Source organism: Microchirus variegatus, assembly GCF_963457635.1.
Source record: "Microchirus variegatus genome assembly, chromosome: 11".
Lineage (NCBI taxonomy): Eukaryota > Metazoa > Chordata > Actinopteri > Pleuronectiformes > Soleidae > Microchirus > Microchirus variegatus.
Window position 1 is genome coordinate 16,322,026 of NC_139812.1, and position 21,711 is coordinate 16,343,736.

Below are 21,711 nucleotides of genomic sequence, written 5' to 3' on the forward strand. Positions count from 1 at the left end.
ACAAACAATGTGACTCTGTTGGCTTATTTTATAGTTTACTGATGAAAAACAAATATCCTCCAGTGAAAGAAAAATATAAAGAGTATGACTATGACATTTCAAAAGATCACAGCAGTTAAACAAAAGTAGAGGCAATTGCTAACACTTTAGAGAAATCTCCCTCCAGTTTCCGTAGATGTGTGGGTATAGGAGCCTTTATTCTTGTCCCTGTAGGATTACCATTGTTTTCAATCAGAACAACGTTATTTGAATCAAAGCGTGGAGTCATGCGATCTCCAGGCATTTTGTGTCCAACGATGAGCGCCTTCTTCTTCTGTCCTTTGATGGCAAGCAACACTCGGTCACCAACTTTTCCAATACCATTCTTGGTGTAGACATGGATGACTCTTGGAGGACGGTGATGTGGTGTATTTCCAAGAGGGCTGTTGTCCACTACACGGACTCTTGTCATCTTCTGAATGGCTGCTGCAACAACAGTAACACTGGAAAGATGCATAGTATATCAATCTTAGGGGTTACTTAAAGAGCAAACATTTTTCCTATGGCAGATTTACTAACAAGTTGCATAACTTTATTATTCACCCCGTCCTACATCTAATATCCATCGTAAGGCTCAAAAGAAACTCAAAAGAAAAAATTATGACTAACATTCAGCCCAATTAATTTGCTAACAACATACAATTACAATCAAAATGCATTTGAATAGAAATGTAGACCGTAATGCATTAGTGAATGTATATATCTATAAGATGATGACAGTGAGGATTAAGTAATTAAAACCTTCCACCATGATTGATGTACATACTTTGGCTTTCAGTGTAATATAGGATCAGCATACAAATTGTTTTATGTCTCTTTCTGTTCAATATATCATTAGATAAAACGAGTACCTCGCCGAATTGTAGAAGGTTAAACACTATAGTAGTCTGCCATGTAAACAGCTACCCAGACCACAGCACACTGCCACTAGAACTAAAAGCAGGACTATAACTTAAAAGTCTCTTACCTGAACGTTCTGTGATGGAAAACAGGAGATGGGCCTGCGATGAGGCCAATTAATGATCTTGAAAGATGCGGGAAAGTCATAACTACGAGCTCTGGATCAACTGAAGGGAGGAAAAACACAAACACGGTTAGCTACTAATCATCGGGGGTTGGCTAATGTCATCGAGAGCACCAGGGAAGAACACGACATAGTAACAGCTGAGCCGAGTAATTACTGGTGGTTTATGATTTAACTCCACATAATTAGACAGATACAATACTGGCATTATCGAAAACGTTACATTGTAAGTTCAACACGTCCGCCTTGTTAGCATTACCCTGATATCACGCTCCATGCGAATGTCAAATGTGTGACGTCAGCGACAGTCGACTGACTGCCTGCAGAGGGGCTAGCTCACGATGGGCTAGCTGACAGACGCATTAGAACATTAGAAAATATTCCTCGCTGAATTTTTTTTAAGCAAGTCTTAGTTCGATAGAAGTGAATGTTATAATAAATATTGTTTTAAAAAAATAGCACAGGGTAAACACCTTACGTAGCTATTGTTGGTAATTAGCACGGTTAGCTTGTTTTTGCTTTGTTTTGCGTCATACACATGCGCCTGAGAAAAAAGAAATAAAGTAGCATAGAAGCAACTCAACGAAGACTCTGGTAAGACAGCGTTGATGGCGTTCATGGAAAGATGTGTCGTCTGTCTATGCGGTCGTATCTCTATGTACGTCACAGATAATCTGACTGCGCCTGCTGCCGCTAGACTGACTGGTTGGGTTAGCGAGAGAGTTGTCTAACCGGCTCACAGACGCAGTCGACACAGTAGAGGATTGTCTGTCATTACGAACAGTTAGACCGTGTGACTGTCTAGCTTTATTTTCTTAGGGTTCGTACTGTGGCCGTGGAGGCTCATCGAGATACAATTTGATGCGGGAATCGGCCGCCAGCCAGGCGTTAGACTGCCTCCACCTGTTATTTGCTACATTGAGGGGCTAAGTTAGCTAACATCAACGCTACACGGCTGAGTGCTAACTCACAATAGCTATTTGTGACCGTTTCGTCTCCTGCTGCGCATCAGAGCAAGGTAAATTGGTTTTTCGTATTTATTGACTCTGTCGGCTTTACCCAATACGTGTTTGGTAGGTTGTTCTTTGTGACATTTTGGGAGCTAAATGACAAAACACATGCGCTACTTCGCATTTGAACTAAAGGGTGCTGTCAACAGAAGACTCGGTAAACACATCCCGTTACCATTAGCGCATGCTAACTGAGCTCCGGTGAGGTCAACAGCAACGTAAGCTGGCTTTCATCGCCGATGCGAATCGGACTTAAATATTTGATGAATGTTGAGGATTCAAAATCACAATATGTGTTGTTTCCACTTAGGTTTTTAGAATTTGCTGGTATTTCGGTAATCAAATCCATTGTCAGATAAAAGAAGGCTCAGGCTCAATAAATGTTAAAGTAGATTAAATTAAGAAAACAAATACTGTATTAAAGAATGGGCATTAAGGAGACAGCACAATATTTAAGTTACATCTTAAATATTAAAATTAAAACAATACAAATATATACGACATTAGCATTAACAAACCCAGTAAAATGAAGATTAGATAAGAGAAGGCTTAGGATCAATAAAGGTTAAATTATATTAAATTAAGAAAACAATTATGCGCATATGTATACTAAATGGAAAAATATCACATCGATTAAATACTGAATGCATTGAAAAAAACACGCAAATCGATTATCAAAATGGTTGGCAATTAATTTAGTAATTGATTAATAATTGATTTATCGTTGCAGCCTTAATGATGACCAACATTTATGAATCTCCCCACAACAAATATCTGTAAACGTCCATAAATGAGTAATAATTGGGCAATTACACTCACTCATCTTCTGCTTTATCCTCCACATGTGGGTCGTGGGGGTGCTGGTGATTTAATAATAATCAGCCAATGCCAGTTATATGCGGCTTTCCTTTTTAAAAACCAGCCTGTTTATCTGTGGCTGTGGTCGGTATTCTACACACATCATTACATAACTAGAAGAAACCAGTGATTCCTAACATATCTCAACTGTCTTGGTAATGCTAGTGGTTGAGCAATAATGCTATTGAGAGAATAATCTTTAAAGTAAAAGGTTTAAACTTTGCTGAATTTACCGATGTGTATCCAGGGAATAGTCACAACCTGTGACTAGTGACATAAATGTTGCCATGTGCTAAGTCTTGAATGGATAACCGCATTGGATGGTTTGCACAGTACAATTCTTTGAGCATTACTGCACTACAGTTATATTAATATACACATTTCTCACAATAGTAATAAAAGGACCAGACAAGCTTTACTCCTTACTAGATGCTGATTCTTATCCACATCCACATTTATGATGCTGAAAGTAATGGTTGATGATTTGATTAAGGTTTTGTGGCACCCATCAATAAAAAAAAATGTAAATGTCCATCCTGAGGTCATTTAAAGTGATGTGATGTAGTATTGCATAAGTCTTGAATATGCGACACAGATAATGGAGATTAGCTCTTCACATTAATGTAAGCCTCACATTCATGAGACTGCAACCACACATTGCAAGGTTATAACTCTGTACTCAACTAATGGATAACATAGCTCAACTCTGTTTTTCCAATGTAGAATGTTAGAATAGTCATGATGATTGGTTTACTTTTACAAAGATGAGGAGATTCTTGGCTTTGTTTTTATACAACTGTGTTTTGCTGAGGAATTTAGATGAGTGCGGGGCTCTTTGGTACTTGGCACAATATTTGTTAAAGCCAAAACATGTGTCAAAATATAGTTTACATTAATTATTTTCTTGATCTATACATCTTATTCTGCAGGCTGAATAGATCAGCTTTGTTTCTCACAGATCTGCACAAATATTACACACTTATTTTGTGATTGATCGCAATTCCGGTCAAAATAATCACAATTGGTATTTATTATATATTTTATTACCTATTATTATTTATTCAAAATTGTTCAACCCTAGTTGAACCAACCCCAGTTAATCAAATAATCTATTAATAATCAACTATTTTGATTATTATTATTATTATTATTTTGATTTGATTTTGACTATTTTTTGAAGAAATCATCAAACTCAATAACAACTTATCGAGTCATTGAGAAAATAATTGACAGATTAATCCATTATGAAGTGAATATTTAGTCAATACTGTTTTATTGGATAGGATCATCTTAAATTTGTCTACTGTGCTGTCAATTGTAAATCCTAGTATTATCTGTGTTGAATATATGATGGTTTCAGTGTGTATTGCAAACAAATATGCATGAAGTATGGCACTAGGAAAAAGGTATTTTACTTGCTTCATTTGAGTAGTAATTACTCTGGTGGTGGCTAAGTAAAATAGAAGAAAGTAATTTGTCTTTAGTCACAAACCTTTTCCTGTATCCCTTGTGACGTTGTACATGTAGTGTTTTCTTTTCCCCCTATTTTACAGTCATGGTGTGACATGATTATGAAACTGCATTGACCATGTGATATGTGATAAACAGCTATTGACAAATGATTTACTGGCTAAAACCCAATTACGCCAATATGTCAAATCAGAATTATCAGCCATTGTAATTGTAAGACTATTCAAGTTAAAGTTGTCGTACCCCCTAATTTTGTCGTATGGGTTTCTGTCGTCTTGTGACGAATTCAGAATCTATATTAAAATTCCTCATGAATTCACAAGATGGCCAGGGCACATATTTGAATACAAATAGTACAATACTAGTCATACATTGTCATGTATATTCAAGAGTGTAGAAATTGGCAACTGGACTTACTTAAGTTTGTTTAAGATGTTACACCTCTTATCCTAGAGTCAAGTTAATTGATTTTCAAGTATTTTTAAATGTCATGTATTTTGGAACATATAATCAATACCTACTTTTGTAGAAGATATAATCCCAATGAGACTTTCCTAGTTAAATAAAGGTCATAAATACAGTAGAGGTTCTAATGATGCATGTTGTGAAAACAATGTATTATGTAAGAGCCACTGCCAGGTGATGATTTTGAATACTTGGTTTTTATCACTGCAGGAGGCACACATGCACATACTAGGTAAATGAAGTGGAACAATACAAGTCCCTCCTTTGTTAAATTTGCTTTTATTGAGTTGGCTATGCAAAAGCAATTAAAGCTAGTGCTTTTTGACTGCTGCAAATCTGATTTGTAACCATCAGCTAATATTGGACACAGCCTGTTTAAATATTTAACTTGTGAAAATTGTAAAGAAATAGTGATTCACAATTACAATGCACAGGGTTTTGACAAGCTTTGTAAACATGCAGCGGTCTGTGGGAATGCAATGGTGCACTGTTATATATGACATTTCTTCCATTTCATTTGTAATAGCAGATGTCTTGCTGTGTTGTTGTTTATCTTAAACAAAAGGACATATGTTTTCCCTGACAATCATACATACCTCATTGTTTTGCCTGCTTAAGCTGTAGAGCAAACATCAGCCTCACTCTGGAGTTTTGAACGGACAAGCATTGTACATTTTCCTTCACTGCCTTCGCTTTTATGTTTATTTGTACTCGGAAATGTTTGCCAGTCTGATGGTGCCTTAGCAGCTATAGCGTCTTGTGGAAAGGCACATTATGTGTGGCTGAGTCATGCTGTAATCTTACAGTGCTAGTATAAAAATATTGTAGACACTACAATTGTCAGCAATGTTTACAATAAAGTCATACAATCTGAAGATTAAGTTATTGAATTAAAATAGATAAGCAGGCAGGGTTGGCAAACTGTTAAAAAACACACCCCATAATCACGCACAGGGTGAAATCATATTGACATTGATTGGTATTTAGGACAGACACGATATTGTATATTTCTGATAAGATGAGATGTCATGAAATTGCACTTGTTAGCTGTTAGAAGTCTATGAATAGAATTGCCGTTTCCCGTTTTACTTGGATTAAGCATGTGCTCAAGGACATGCCGCAGCGTGCTAGTATGTGTATGCCAACAAAGGCAGTTCAACACAAGACCAGTAACCATGGATGTAAACAAACAATAATCAAATAAGAGTGGGCTTTGTGGCAGTTGTTTGACGGAAATGCACACAGCATGTGGGAAACATGAAATTTAAATATAAACTTTACTTAAAAGAAAAACACACATATGCCATAATCAAACATGATAATATATCTGTTGAGGTCAGCATCACGTCATCATAGTAATAGTATTAGCCTCTGATCAGATCAGTCACTGCAGAAAAACATAAACATGCCACAAGAATAATCAATATTAAAGCCGAAATGTTAGTTGGTGTTTGAGTTATTGTTGCCTTACTATAATTTCAAACCAGTCAGACCATTCTCATCTGGTGTCAACAGGGACTCGGTAAATATTTTCTCTTTTTCATATCATTCTCTTAAAACCCTGGAGATGTGTTTAAAATCCCAGTCGATTGGCAGTGTCTGAAATAGTCCAACTATTTCACCATGTCACTTAAATCTCCTTTATTGCTGATTCTGATGTTTGAACTTCCATTTGTCAATTTGACCACCTCTACATTCCTAAATGCCTTGAGTTCCTGCCATGATTGGCTGATTAGATATTTGCGTTCACTAGTGAGTACATACTAAATTGTTTTAAAAACAGTGTGCGTTTCAGTTCTTTTAAATCTGAAACATCTGGAACCGAATTGATGGGTCCAGGATGTGTACCTGTTTGTGTGGGGGTCGGTGTTTAGATGTTGTCCTCTTGGGTTGAGACTGATCCATTTGAACCCTGTCGTCTCTATTGGCCTATTGTTTAACTCTGGCTGCGTCCCTCTCCACTGATGTCACAGCATTCCATTGAGCCGATAAATGAGTTAGTGTTGTGGCAGATGAGCAGCGTTGTGAATGCTGCTGGTGATAGTGGGTCAAAGGCCATAAGTATAGCAGTGCAACTGTGCAAACACACTTACCACAACTCTCTCTGTAACACCTGGATCATGAAAAGGAGAGTCTTGGCTTGCCCATGATGTTACGAAAACTATACCTCATACACCACTCATGTTATTTATGGTGTTTAGGGCTGCAACAATTCATTGATTATTAATCAATGAATACATTAATTGTTAGCTATTTTGATTTTTATATAGATATATAGATATATATATAGATAGATAGATAGATATAGATATAGATAGATAGATAGATAGATAGATAGATAGATAGATATATATATATATATATATATATATATATATATATATATATATATATATATATATATATATAACAAGCAAAGTATTAACATTTATTAATTTTGGTTTGTGGACAATTTGAGAACATCATTGGAGGTTTAGGAAAAGCTGATTGATCTGATATTTTGTGGACCTAACAGGTACTTGATTAATTGAGAAAATTATCGACCGATTGACCAATGATTGTTAGTTGCAGCCCTAAGTATTGTAGTATATTACAGTATCCCAGCATCATAGCCCTGTCAACCTACAAGATATACAGTTACTTTCCTTGGATTTGGAGCAAAGTTGACTCTATGTATTTGTCACATATAGTGGCAATGAAAAAAGGAACATCATGTCTACACTTAGCACATTTTAGTGGTCATGACTGTGGTGAAAAGAAGACCATGTGACTAATGACAAATGTCATGGAGCATGAGATGGCAAATTTAAGTTTTAGTTTTCTCTGCATTTCTGTCAATGAAAGCTATTCAGAATGTGCCCCATGATACAAGAGACTGGGGACAAATGGGACAGTAGTAATAAGCAGCTGACTTGGTGACTGACTTTTGCCTTTTCTTTACAGGTTGTCAACATGCTGCAGTAAGTGATGTACGGAGTGTTAATATTAATAATGGCCGCAGGAGTGGTGCATGGCTGCTCCACTTCAGAGAGCTGCCCAACATCCCCGCCAAATGGCACCAGGGATTTCTGTTTCTCAGCCCGAATTCGCAGTACAGTACTCCAGGGCTTGCCTTTTGGAGGGGTACCTACTGTTCTCGCCCTTGATTTTATGTGCTTCTTGGTGAGTTACTTTGTCCATTAACAGATGTTGAGTTTGTCTTTCCATTGTTTGTAATTGAAAAAGCTTTTATTGATTGTACAATGCAGTCCTTAATTATTATTTTTTTGTTTCCATCATTACTGTCAAAATATAGTTGTACTACTTATAGGAACTCCTATGATCTGTTGTATAGCTTTTGTCTAAAAGGCTCCTGTAATGTAACTCTAGGACATCGTCAGTACTGACAGCCACTGTTTACTTTGTACTCATAGGGGTTGCTGTTTGTGTTCTCCTGCTTGAGAAAAGTAGCATGGGATTATGGGCGCCTCGCTTTGGTGACTGACGCTGACAGGTAATTACAACTGAACAATGTAATGTCCATCTTACAGGCATTAATATGTCAGCTATGGTAAAAATGTATTCATAAACAATTAAATGTCTTTATACACAGTATTTTCTGAATCACTTGAGTGGTTCTTGGTACCATCGATCTGAATTTTTTGACAAGAAGATGCTAACCTGATTTACCTCCCAAAAATGTGTGTTTTTTTAATTCTTTTTTGACACTAATAATAATAATCTTTTGTCAAATTTTAATCCGTTTTTGAAAATAATTTTAACATTTCAGTTGAGGGAGTGTAGCAGACGGAGAGTCAGTAGCCTGCATAAAATGTATAGTGAGAAGTTGCCAAACGGCTATGACAGGCTTGTTTGCTTTTAAATGTTGGTCTTTGAGAAGGTACTTCATTTTGTGTCTTTATCTACCAAATAACACATTTTCATCAATAGTGCAATATTTGGTTTCTGTTCATTCTGGATATTAGTTCAAGTAAAAGAAAAAAGAAAATCCTGTAAAGGGTGGAGATGTGCGGTCTTCTGACGTAAGCAGACATCACAAGGATGGTGCTCCAGACAGGAAGTCAACATCAGCAGTTTCCCTTTTAATGTCGTAGTTGCTAGCCATTGTCATGCTTTGTCAGTTCGACCGACTGCTCTTTGAATAATCTTGAAGAGACGTGTTTAGTAAGTATTATTAATTTTAAAGCTATTTAAAAACCACCGTCTGTATCCAAGCCCAACTATAATGTAATGCGTTCTGCCAGATAGAGTGAACCCATTTGAGATTTATGTCATGTATGCAATGAGTGGTGTGGATTTGACAGTGAATGCTGGAAAGAGCAGGACATAGTGCTCCATCACCTACATCCCCCCGTTTTTTCTGGTGTTGCAGATACTATTATTGCAGCTGCATGTGAGCAGAGAATGTGGTTGCAGCATGGTGTGTGTGTGTGTGGGGGTGGGGGTTGGGGTTGACCCATGTCTTATGACTCTGTGTAAATTGTAAAACGTGAATGTTACATTCAATATGCAGGTCATTTTTTAAAAATGTGTTTAATGTATATTTTTGTGCATATACCATAAATACATTTTTGTGTCTGGATACTCAATTGGACCGAAAACTTTTATAGTTATGCCTATGGTATTATGCACGTCCCCAGATTCCCGAATACATTTCCCCTTAACTGAGCTGAATGGCTTTGTTTTACTTTTCTTTTTAGACGAGTGGATCAGCGGTACAGTCGCCTGGATGATCGGGAATAGTATGTTAAATTATTCACACTCTAGACTTTTCTCTTTCTTTGCTGTTAACTGAACTCATAATTCTTATCCATCCTACCTAGGCCACTGTGGGTTTCAATCCGTCTTTTCACTCTAGATGGTTCAGTTTCTTTACGCAGGCATTTCCTAGTGCCGGACTCCTAATCATTCTCCCGCTCCTTGTTACTCTTGTACTTCTGCTGTTGGGTGTCGCTGTCCTCTGTTGCCATCCTAATCAGATTTTGTGTGCTAATCTGTATTGACCTCTTTATGAAGTATGGTCTTCTTCTGTGTGAGTGCACCACATGAGCGGCGCAGACAGGATGCTTACAGGGAGAGGTAATTCTTCCCTGATCTGTGGTTGTTTGTAGACAGGCCCTAACATGGTGTACCTACAGTGTATCCCATCTGCTAAAGCTGAGACAAGCCATTCCTACTTCTCACAGGAATGTGGGAGAGGAGGACTGACAGTGGATTAAGGCTGCATGCTCTCTCCTCATTCCATTATAGAATGTCCTGTCACTGTGTAATGTAATTCTTTCATGTAGACTTTCAGTAGAGCCTGGTTCGTCATACCTTCCAGTTAGGATTAAATTGATCTGACGTGACCTCTCTGCAGTATGCAATCAAATGAGCATACAGTAAATCAAATGCAGTCTCATGTTCAGCACAAGCTGTGGGTCTGTTGCAGAAAATCTGCTTCTTATGATCACTGTCTGTCATTTTCTTGCTAAATAATATTTTCGATGTAAAGCTTTGCTTTCTATCTTTATCTCAATCAACTCCTCCTCTAGCCGTGACTGTGTACTCACCCTGGGTAAATAGGCTTTTTACCCTTTTTACCTGTGTGAAATGTGGCTGAAGAGAATCCTCTTGTGGTTAACTGGTTTACCAACAAAAATCTTACACAGGATTGACTCCCCTCAGTCCATTTCAGGTTGTTTGTGTGTGCGTACATGTGTGTTTTGTACTTTCAACCTTTCCATACTGACTGTAATCCCACTTTCCCTAGGTACAAAGAACTAACATCCCTTGTGGTACATGCTGATGTTTGGTAGTTGTGTAACAGGTAAATACTGTGTGTTGTGTTTTTCTTCATGCAGTATGGCCTCTGGGATGACATCAGAGACACCTGAACGCTATGAGCGTCTAACTTCAGTTTCCAGCTCTGTGGACTTTGACCAGAAAGACACTGTAAGTATGCTATTTTCACATGATAACATGTGTTCTTTCATAAGAGGCAAACAATGTGTTGCACATGAAACTCATTCAGTTTTCTGCTGTCTTGTGTCTTAGGGTTTCTGTTCCTGGTTAACTGCCATCTTCCGTATTAAGTGAGTCAACCTTCTTACTGCATAATGGAAATAACAAATAAGAAAAAATAAAAAAATGCATATGGATTAGTTGCTTTGATTAGAGTGCAAGTAGTTCATTATGTTGGCGTGTTCTCTCTGTAGAGTTGAAGAGATAAGGGAGAAGTGTGGGGAGGATGCAGTGCATTACTTGTCCTTTCAGCGCCACATCATTGGCCTGCTGGTAGTGGTAGGCGTACTTTCTGTGGGCATCATCTTGCCCGTTAACTTCTCGGGAACCCTACTTGGTAAGTTGATTGGAATTTAACATTAACATACCTGCCTGAAATTACTTCATCATGGTCTTTTTTTTCATATGTCATAATTGTGAAATGTCTCTACTAAATGTATTTAAACAATGTTCCACATTTGTGCATTTTTACAGATAACAATGCTTATAGTTTTGGGCGAACCACTATAGCAAATTTAAAATCTGAGTGAGTAGTTCTTTTACCTTGGATGGATTTAACACATACTTAATACTGTTGCACTGTCTCTCCCTTTTACTAAATCCTTTTTAACCTTTATTTCCGTAGTAATCCGCTACTGTGGATGCACACCATTTTTGCATTTCTCTACCTGTTACTGACAGTGTATAGCATGAGACGACACACCTCCAAGATGCACTACAAGGAGGATGACCTGGTGGGTTGCATACTTTTATGAAATCATTGTTTTGAACACATAGGTCTAAATGCTGTTGGTAAAATTCTTTAATTGCTTTACTTTCTTCATTTTCATGCAGGTAAAACGCACTTTATTTGTCAACGGAATCTCCAAATATGCAGAGGAGGCGGAGATAAAGCAACACTTTGAGTAAGCACACATCACAACCTCTCACCGGTGTCCTGCCTCCGTAGTTCATGTCTCACAATAAATCTTTCTGTTAAACGAAATGGTACACTGCCCTTTCGTCATGGGTTTAAGCTGAGCAGTAACTGTATTACGCAGTATAGGAGCATGCCTTTTCCTGTTACAGCTGTTTTTGTGTCCATCCTTATGGCTGGGATCAGACAATAGCAGCCTTATATGTATAATTGTTCATAATAGAAGCCAGATGAGCTGGAGTATGCAAGTCATGTGTTGAGACTGATAAAGAGACATTTGGCTCAACTGGCCAAATGGTATTAAAAAAAGAACTTTACTCCTGTGCTACAAAAGCTATCTATGGCTGTGAAACATATACAATTATATAAAAGTAACCATTTTTACTTGCTGAAATGTGAGATGCCATCTTCAAAAGTACTGTACAATTTGTGCTTCTGTAAATGTATCCAGTCTTTCACCCTTTTCCTCCTCCCTGTCTTTCATAGGCAAGCGTATGAAAACTGTGCTGTATTGGAAGCTCGAATCTGTTACAATGTGGCCAGACTGATGTATCTTAACTCTGAAAGGTAACTGAGTGTCAGCCTTCAGTGTGGTTGTGTATTGTGTCTTTTTGTAGCGTGTCAGGAATGTCTTCTAGGCCTTATAGCTGAGCATGATTTGAAAAAAACGTCCTTCACTCTGACACGGCTGATGTTTTGTATGCAGGAAAAAGGCAGAACGCAGCAAGAAATTCTTCCTTGACGTGCAGGCTAAGGAGCATATTACCACCATGATCAACCCAAAGCCATGTGGACACCTTTGCTGTTGCATCATCAAAGGCTGTGAGCGGGTCAGACTACCATGTCACAAGTTTATCACAAATTAACACACTCCTTCACCTTTTTACAAGCTGATACCAACAACATTTTTCAAGGGAAAGATAAGAAAGCCAATTATTTTAGATTTGCCAATATGCTGCTGGACAAAGCAGGACAAATATAAGCACTTGTGCTGGTATCTCCATTTCTGCACTCTTTTCTTTTTTTTTCTCAGCAGTCACAGTCTACGATCTGTGTGTGTATATATACATTGCAGTCACTGTTTTTGGCATACAACATGACACAAGACATGTGACACTGTCAAAGGTTAAATGAGGAAACCATTATTAGATTAGTGTAAATATGAGTACAAAATAAAAAGTAGAATTTAATGATGAGTTCAAATTAGCTATATGTGTCTGTGCAATAGCACATGACACTGTTTTAAATAACAACACTTATAGCAGAGGATATCTTCTTATTTTTGAGGTTACAGGGTGTGATGACTCGCTGTATCATTTTATTTAAATGTTTTTTAACCTTTTTTGCTGTTTAAAAACTATATAACGCTTTTGAGTAGCTTTAGGTACGACATTTTCAGAAGCTTTTTTAGCACTACACACGAAGAGTAACTGAGGATCGTTTTGGTTTCTTTGTTTAAGTGTCTTTTCTTAATTTATTAAAACTTAAAATGCAACTTATATTTGTACCGTTACATCCTTATTTTTATCGCAAATAGAGCAGGCATATGAACTGATTTACATCATTACTTTATCAGCAAATCAGCATGTAAGTAAAAATGAGAACAAAAACAGATTTTTAACGACATATTTATGTCTTTGACAGGAAGAGGCAGTGAGCTACTATACAAAGCTTGAGGCACAACTAAAAGAAGAATACAGGAAGGAGAGAGAGAAGGTCAACAGGAAACCCTTAGGAATGGCATTTGTCACCTTTCAAAATGAGTCCATAACTGCCATGTAAGTACATAGAACAGTAAGCTAATATGTACTTTTGAGATCGTTTATGAATTGACACGTGAAATGGCTCTTGAACCAATGCAACATCTGTGCTTTGTTTGCATGAATGTTTTCAGAATTTCGAAAGACTTCAATGCTTGTAAGTGTCAGGGATGTCAGTGCCGTCGGGAGCCCAAAGGTTCTCCATTCAGTGCCAAGCTGCACACACACAACTGGACCGTCAGCTATGCCCCTGATCCACAAAACGTCTACTGGTGAGCACACTTTTGTGGTCTTTTGTTTTTAGAAATGAAGTGTTTGATTCAATCTATTAGCGGTATCATAACTATTATTAAAATGTAAAAATAAATCTTTAAAACTACTGACACACTAAAATACATTAATTTTTGTTATTGTTGTTATTACTCTCCAATTTATTACTGTCCGACAACTTAAATACAGAAGTCTTTTACGCAGAGTTTATGGTGTTGCTCGTACTTAAACCTTAACAACCACTTTATATAATTGTTGGATTTAAAATGAATTAAACATTTTGTTCATTTAACTGTGTAACTTTTGTGTTATGTAATGAAAAAATATGAGTAAATTGGGCATAAACGAGGCATGCATCATAAATGCAGCAGAGCGTGTTGTAGCAGAAGTAGGCATCAGCGGCACTGACGGTTTTCAGTTCTTTGACGAGCTGTTTAGTTAGTTAGTTAGTTAGTTAGTTAGAGAAATGTGACACCCTCCCAGATCATGCATCACGTTAAAAGTCAACTGCATACTTCAGCATATGTATAAAGCCAGAATAACACCATGCTTCGCTCACATTTAGTCCTCAAAGGCTGAAAAATCTCTACACTGCTCATTTGTATGGGAAACTGTTGTTTACTTTGGCTGATTCTGCTCTTTAAGTTTGTCAAAGCATAGAAATTAAATAAAATATAGTGGGTGTACCATGGTTTATCATAAAAAAGGGAAACGGTTCAATCCTTTTTATGCCTTACCATGGAAATTTCAATTGACCTGCAGTTCACTTTGAAGACATTTAAAGTTTTCTTTTGCTGCAGTATCAGCTCACAGGACAGCTGTGTCCATAACTGCAGGTCATCACCCAGCATCAGTCTAACCACGACATAACCTTTGTCCCACAGGGAGCACCTGTCCGTGGGTGGATTCCCCTGGTGGATCCGCTGCTTTGTCATCAACTCTGTCCTCTTCCTCCTCTTGTTCTTTCTCACTACCCCGGCCATCATCATCTCCACCATGGACAAGTTCAATGTTACTAAACCAGTGGAGTATCTAAATGTGAGTGTTCAAAGTCCAGTCAAGGATAAAGTTCAGAGGCACAATAAGGGAATAAAACAAACAAAAACATGTGACTGTAGGGATGCACTGATGCACTTTCTTTCTGACTGAGTACAAGTATGATGACTTAAATTTGAGTTCTTAATAATACCAAAAAAAAAGTATTTTGAAAATGAATTTTACTCTGACTGTTAACAAAATAAAACATTAGTTACTATTGCCACTGTTTAACTATTTACTGTCCCCTCCAAAAATAGTATAGGAACTGATAGATTTGAACTAAATTTAAATTATTAATCCTGAAGCAAATCCTTTCCTGCGTGTTGCGTTCGTTCTTTAGATGTTCTTTCAAAGTACTTTTGTTGAAGGAGCTACTTTTTGCCTCTTGACAATCAAGCACAGGTTACAGTCTGCTCAGTCTGCTCTACTTTTGTCTTCATTGCTTATCTTTAAGTATTTCCAATCTGTTGACATTGCAACACATTTGCTTATTGCTGCTGACACCTTCTCAGCTCACTTGATACCAAAAGTGGAATCGAGTGCAGCAGTATCAGAGTAGATTTTAGAAAACAAGTACGAGTACACAAGGGCAGTATTGGACCCGATACGCGATACTGGTATCAGTGCATCCCCAGTTAATGGTGTTCAAATCAGAAGCTGTGGCAGATGTGGAGGTTCTCAACACTATTTCCAACCAAACATGCACTTCTTTATGATCTGTTCTCCAGAATCCAATTGTCACCCAGTTCTTCCCCACCCTCCTTCTGTGGTCCTTCTCCGCCTTACTTCCTACCATTGTCTACTACTCTGCTTTCTTTGAAGCACACTGGACCCGGTATGATTCACACTTTCTGCAGTTGATAGTTCAGAATAATATCACTTTATTTCCATTTGAGGTTTGTTTCAGTGTCTTTAATATGTGGAAATGTTTCATTTGACCATTGTAGCTCAGGGGAGAACAGGACAACAATGCATAAATGCTACACTTTCTTGATCTTCATGGTCTTGTTGCTGCCCTCCCTTGGACTCAGCAGGTATAACACTTTTTTCTTTTTTTTAAATAAATGTACTGCAGTACAAAGTGACAGATCACATGATTGGTATTAGTCTAAATATTTTTTGTTGATTCCTGTCTTTCCTTGTGTCTTTGCAGTTTGGATGTTTTCTTCCGTTGGCTTTTTGACCAAAGATTCTTGGCAGACGGCAAAGTGAGATTTGAGTAAGTAACAATTATTTTTTTATGAGATGACACAGACACACACAAACCTCGTTTGAATTAATAATTGATTCTGCGATAATGCATTTTGAAACACAAATGTCCGGATGTGTTTGTCAGATTTTTTTTCTCATTAACTACAGTATGCTAATGTTTTTCTTTGCCCTTCAGGTGTGTGTACCTTCCTGACAATGGCGCCTTCTTTGTGAACTATGTCATTGCTTCTGCATTCATTGGAAATGCCATGGACCTGCTGAGGATACCTGGTCTTCTCATGTACATGATTCGCCTCTGTCTGGCTCGCTCTGCAGCAGAACGGAGAAATGTCAAAAGGGTTAGTTCCTTGCCTTCAACATGATAATGTATGGGTCTTTGTGAAATAAATAAAAGTTCAAGTTTTTTTATTTTGGAGTTAACATGTACTCGGAAACTGAAAGGGGGGATGATTTTTTCATTGAAATCTTTAATACATCTCTCTGGATTATTCCCCCCCATTTGGATTAGGTTAAATGGACACTTTAAATTGACAGTAGGTGTGATTGTGAGAGTGAATGGTTGTTTCTCTCTATATTTGGGCCCTGTAATGTATTGCTGATCTGTCCAGAGTGTATCCAGCCATTCACCCTAGGTTAGAAGGGGTTGGCTCCAGCCACATAGCATTGCTAAAACAACAAATCTAATCCCCAGTGCTATACATTTTGAGTTTTCTTCACAATCCTGTCATTGTGTTTTTCTTAGCACCAAGCCTATGAGTTCCAGTTTGGGGCAGCATATGCCTGGATGATGTGTGTCTTCACTGTGGTTATGACCTACAGCATCACCTGCCCAATCATTGTCCCTTTCGGTGAGTGCTCCCATTAACTGTCATGATGTCATGAGTAGACGGAGTGCTTGTTCAATTACTGCAGGACCGACATACATGTGGCATATGGGACACTCTGGTTCTGTTGTTCATACTGAAGCTTATCAGCAGATGTAATTGGATTATTTTAACATGACTCTCCTCCCTGTGCAGGGCTGATGTACATGCTGCTGAAACACCTAGCAGACCGGTACAACATGTACTATGCCTATCTGCCAACCAAACTGGACAAGAAAATACATTCTGGGGCTGTCAACCAAGTGGTGGCTGCTCCCATTCTGTGTCTGTTTTGGCTTCTGTTCTTCTTCACTGTTCGCTCCGGTAAGAAGGCTATTCCATCCACAAGGTTTACTATATTAATTGTGCATCTGCCACTTCGAAGTGCCTGTTTAAAAAGTGTCCCTCATCTTTCTCTCTCCCCTCAGGGTTTTCAGCTGCAACATCAATGTTCACGTTAATAGTTTTGATCGTCACAATCATTATCTGCCTCTCTCACGTCTGCTTTGGGCATTTTAAGTATCTCAGTGCTCACAACTACAAGGTAACAAACTAGATAGAGCCATTTATTTTTGCATATTGCTTTTTCCGTTTCCTATGTATGTGTTTCAGACGTCATAGTCAGATTTTCATCTTAAATGTGTGTTGTTCTTTTCAATACCAGATTGACACTCAGGATATTGATGGAATGGAGAACGGACATCCTGTGTGCACCTCAGCCGCTAACAAGGCAGCAGTATGTATTCAGTCATGTTTATTTAATACTAAGTGGGTTGAGTACTGTTCATATTTGATACAGGTACTGGAACCTGGAATTTGATTGCTTTACTTTAATCTCCTATAGCTAAGTTAAGTTGAAGTCTGTTATGTCGGGTGATTTTAAACCAATATGGTAGCGAGTTCGGTCCCCAACTCGAGGCACCAGTCATGGGAGACAGAGCTGCATGATGTGTTCAAATAGACTTCAAATTTTGTTGCGAAATGACAAACTTTAACACATATACACCTTTTTCCTCCCACACAGCAAATGTACATCGCTCAGGTACTTCAAGATCCCAATTCAGAGGAGAGCGGATCAGGCAGTGGGGAGGACGACGGCCAGGGTTCCTCGCAGGACGAGGAAATAATCAATGTTGAAAATGGCCTGAGTGCAGACTTCCCATCTGGTGAGGACAGCCTCCTTGATAATGAAGTGCGACACTGATACTACCTGGAACAGAAGAAAATTAATTTGAGGAGTGCACTGAACATAAACTAAACTAGAAACTGAACCAACAGTTCTCCAAAGCATCTCATCCTCCATCGAGAGACTTTACACTAACATAAGCACACTGTCTGTCTACTAAGTATTGAATGGAGTTTTTTTCCTCATGGACACTTGCATTTCCCTCACTGTCTCTCCTAACGATGAAATGTACTCCGACAGTGCGAAAACATAGTTGTGCCCCCGATGTAGCTGAGAAATGCCCTAAAACCCTGCACATGGACCCACGAATGAAAGACATAAATGCACAAATGAAGAATTTTTGCCTTGTCTTGGAAGGGGTTTGATATTCTGACTGTATTCCTTAACATCATTGCACTTCAAAGAAGAGGATCTGTCCTAAAACAACGCGTTTCACTGAGGTACTGTAGTACAGCATGTTTTCAAGTTCAAAGGGTGGAAGGATTCTCCTTAATCTTTTGTCACGATCTCCAATGCTTCCCGTGAATAAGCAGCGTATGAAGAGATAACGGCAAGAGTTGACCGCACCAGCAGACGGCTCGATCTGTGCGGATTAGATGATTTCAAGAAAACAAAGACAAATCACTACACTCCGAGATGCTTTGACACTGTACAGCTACAAAACTCTGGATTTGTTCAACTCCCTTTTTTGACGTGGTATTTATTTGTTGGCACGGGGTTGATGATGCCACCTGACTTGATACACTCCTAAACTGTGGAAGAAGAGGATTCATGATTTGCCACACTACATTGATGACACCATTTTCCCTGTTTCCATCCTTGAGCTTTTGTTGGTACTGCTGTTGGACTGCTGCTACTGATGCTGCCCCCAGTCAGGGAATGATCCTCATGTGGCTGCTGCAGGAGAACTTAAGGCCAAGAAGACTCTGCTTATCTGTGTGTGTAGCTCTGAGGATGGAGAGAAAGGTCTTTTTGTGCTTTTTCTGGGTCAAAATTCATTGAAACTAGTTCTCTTTATCTGTTTTATTGTTAATTTTTTGTTTCCAAATGTTTACATATGTTTTGTAGAGCTTTTCAAATTAGCATTCAATTTAGTTGGCTACTGACATTGTTACAAATCAGGTAATTAATATCCATGAGGTCCTCTCCGGTGTTTTGTGTTGATGCTTCTCCATTTAGGAACCATATCCTAAGTTGTAGGCGTCACAAAGCATTGTTAGTTTCCCACTTTGCCTCTTCTCAAAGCTGAATTTCAGACTGTGGCACAAAATGTCTTGTGATTTAGTGTAGGCAAAACAAGAGAGTTCAACAGTTACACCACTGGATGTCAGTCATGCTAATTTTTAAAATCCACCCCCCAATAAAATCTGAAAAAAAAAATTTTAAAAACACAAACGAGACAAAATAATTTGTATCAAATATAAAAACACAAGGCCACTAATCCTCACATTAATTTAATGTCCGTGCAGTGATGACCCGACTGAGGGATTGAAGCTTCATTTGTTTCTGCACCCTGTGAGAAGATTGTTCTCAAGGCACAGTGCTGCAGACACAGTACCACTACAGTCTGTCAATATGGACCAGTCCTTCTTATTATTATTATTATTGGACCATAATATGAAACATGTATTATACAGCTACTCGGAGAACCTTGTGTGAAATGTGCACTAATCTTATTTTCACTTATATGATTGACCGAGGAGGGCCTGTTATATGTGGGTGTGATGACAACAATGTTGAACCTAAACTATAGTTCCATCATTTGTCGGTGTCGCATATCGGCACCGCATAGAAATGTAGGTTACTTCCATATTACCGTGGTAGAAACGGGAGATTCGCTTGACCCCGCTGAGTCTGCTGCTCCTCTAGTCATGATAAGGTGATCTTATTTTTAATACCTCTTCATCTTTGTACCTCTGCTATGTAAAGTCTCTGAACGTGTCCCCTCAGAATAACATGAACTGTCTCTGAGGGAGATGCTGAAAAAAAGAATCTCATCTCATCTAACGACTTGGTTTTTAAACACTGAATGTGGCTTCAGCCAGAGTATGATCACTGTGTTTATATGGCTTCTAAAGCATGGTTCACTTGCTGACCAGAAATGTTAAGTTTAATACGAGTACAACAGAATCTACTGATGTCCAGTCCCATGTTAAGGAATTGCATTTATTTGTCAGCCCGATAGTTGCAATGATTTCCAGTCACGTCTTTGCGTATTCCTAGTCTGGGATCACAAAGAAATATTGTTTTGTTTTGTGTGGTTTTTTTTTCATAAGCTCTGTATAGACTGTTGGACTCACTGGAAATAAATGCATGTTATTTTTTGTTAACAGTCTCTAATAGACATTCTCAGCTCGTTTCAATAATGTATTCCGAATGGGCAGTAAAATGTCTGAAACCAGTTAGAATGTGTTTTTGTGTGCTTTACCTTAGTTTTTACATTATAGACTGGAAGAGTGACAATAACAAATCTCAACACTTGACCATCTCCTCATTCTCTCTCAAGGGCTGGCAAGTACAACAGATTTGCATTCTTCATATATTTCTTCCCCCCTCAGCTCTTTGAACAATAAATATGTGTTTAACCAAGTTTGTTGACAGAAAGAGTTTCTATTTAACAATAGCATTGTATAATATTTGAAGCTGAAAAAAAGTCACTCGTTTTCTCTCACACATTAAAAGTCACATTTTGAAATGGAGCACACTTTACTGTTTTTGGTGCGAACATGTTGCCTATGCATGTCTAACTCTTATGTAGCAGTGTTGAATTATATTTGTTTTGTTCAAGGTTTTTCTGAGGCTCACACAAATTCAGCGAAACTGACACCCAATGCTTCTATCGTGTAACATAATATTAAGTAAATGGAAATTATTTTTGACCAGTGGATGTAATCATGGTCTTGGGATTGATCGAAACCAATTGTCAACATGACAACATTAATGTCTCATCCATCAATAATGTGTTTTGAACCATCAGTGTGATTTGTATAGACTTATTTATTCATTACCATTATTCTCCATTCTTATTTTTGACTAGCCACAACTGTTTGAAATCGGTTCACAGTCAATGGCAACAATGGCTTTATAATTAAAAAGACATACTTTAGTATAGAAAGTATATTGGTTTCAAAGACCTTGGTAAATGGAAGAATTGTATAGTCCAGTCTGAGACTCCCTGCAATACCTAAAAAGCCCAGAAGTGGGCCACAATCATAATGTACGCAGTCTATTTTAAACTCTGACAATCTGCCCTCTCCAAAACCTTAAATTATATATAATTTATTAAATAAGCAGGCAGAAAATAACATTTGAACTATGACTCATGGGCCTGTGTTACAGTACTTCATAATTTAAGTGCATAATACAAAACAGAGCGTTTTATAATTGGTAAATTGTCCAAAACTGATCATTGAAATCCTTCCCGTTTATTTTATTGACCGCTTGCTGCTCCTGCAGTACCGGTACTTGCCACTGGGGAATGCTGACAGGAGAGGCGGAGGTTGGCGCGGAGCTGCAGTTCCCCGTGTCCGCCACTGGGTGCTGCTGCTCGGGAGGGAAGTGTTGCTGCTGTGTGTTGCAGACAAGAGGAGCAGGGAT

At 38.2% G+C, this 21,711-nt stretch overlaps 2 protein-coding genes across 4 annotated transcripts; one reads left to right on the forward strand and one right to left on the reverse strand.

Moving 5' to 3' along the window:
* Positions 1-65: 65 nt before the first annotated feature.
* mrpl14 (mitochondrial ribosomal protein L14) lies at positions 66-1,347 on the reverse strand. 2 transcript variants are annotated; one of them, XM_083897867.1, is made up of 3 exons: positions 1,323-1,347; positions 1,007-1,106; positions 66-482 (listed from the first exon to the last, which is right to left on the reverse strand). In XM_083897867.1, exons 2-3 carry the CDS (start codon positions 1,084-1,086, stop codon positions 116-118), a joined length of 447 nt encoding a protein of 148 aa, XP_083753993.1. In that variant the 5' UTR covers positions 1,087-1,106; positions 1,323-1,347; the 3' UTR covers positions 66-115. The 2 variants fall into 2 exon arrangements, with proteins under 2 accessions (XP_083753993.1, XP_083753994.1); XM_083897868.1 differs by lacking the exon at positions 1,323-1,347 and adding an exon at positions 1,287-1,317.
* A 668-nt stretch (positions 1,348-2,015) lies between these two features.
* LOC310934202 (CSC1-like protein 2) lies at positions 2,016-20,568 on the forward strand. Of its 2 annotated transcripts, XM_083897875.1 has the most exons (24): positions 2,016-2,081; positions 7,810-8,028; positions 8,280-8,359; positions 9,567-9,608; positions 10,710-10,800; positions 10,903-10,940; positions 11,064-11,206; positions 11,344-11,395; positions 11,495-11,603; positions 11,704-11,774; positions 12,272-12,352; positions 12,492-12,615; positions 13,430-13,563; positions 13,680-13,817; positions 14,700-14,853; positions 15,582-15,688; positions 15,801-15,887; positions 16,007-16,072; positions 16,241-16,403; positions 16,808-16,913; positions 17,085-17,252; positions 17,357-17,472; positions 17,593-17,664; positions 17,953-20,568. In XM_083897875.1, the coding sequence occupies exons 2-24, from the start codon at positions 7,834-7,836 to the stop codon at positions 18,130-18,132; spliced, it is 2,517 nt and encodes an 838-aa protein (XP_083754001.1). In that variant the 5' UTR covers positions 2,016-2,081; positions 7,810-7,833; the 3' UTR covers positions 18,133-20,568. The 2 variants fall into 2 exon arrangements, with proteins under 2 accessions (XP_083754001.1, XP_083754000.1); XM_083897874.1 differs by lacking the exon at positions 9,567-9,608.
* Positions 20,569-21,711: the final 1,143 nt, after the last annotated feature.

Excerpts from the sequence above, each read along its gene's own strand:
- mrpl14 (XM_083897867.1), bottom strand. The coding sequence starts at position 1,086 with ATGACTTTCCCGCATCTTTCAAGATCATTAATTGGCCTCATCGCAGGC. Across the intron at positions 483-1,006 it reads TTCCATCACAGAACGTTCAG|TGTTACTGTTGTTGCAGCAG; the intron begins GTAAGAGACTTT and ends GCATCTTTCCAG.
- LOC310934202 (XM_083897875.1), top strand. The coding sequence starts at position 7,834 with ATGTACGGAGTGTTAATATTAATAATGGCCGCAGGAGTGGTGCATGGC. Across the intron at positions 10,801-10,902 it reads ACTTTGACCAGAAAGACACT|GGTTTCTGTTCCTGGTTAAC; the intron begins GTAAGTATGCTA and ends CTTGTGTCTTAG. Across the intron at positions 11,396-11,494 it reads ATAGCAAATTTAAAATCTGA|TAATCCGCTACTGTGGATGC; the intron begins GTGAGTAGTTCT and ends TTATTTCCGTAG.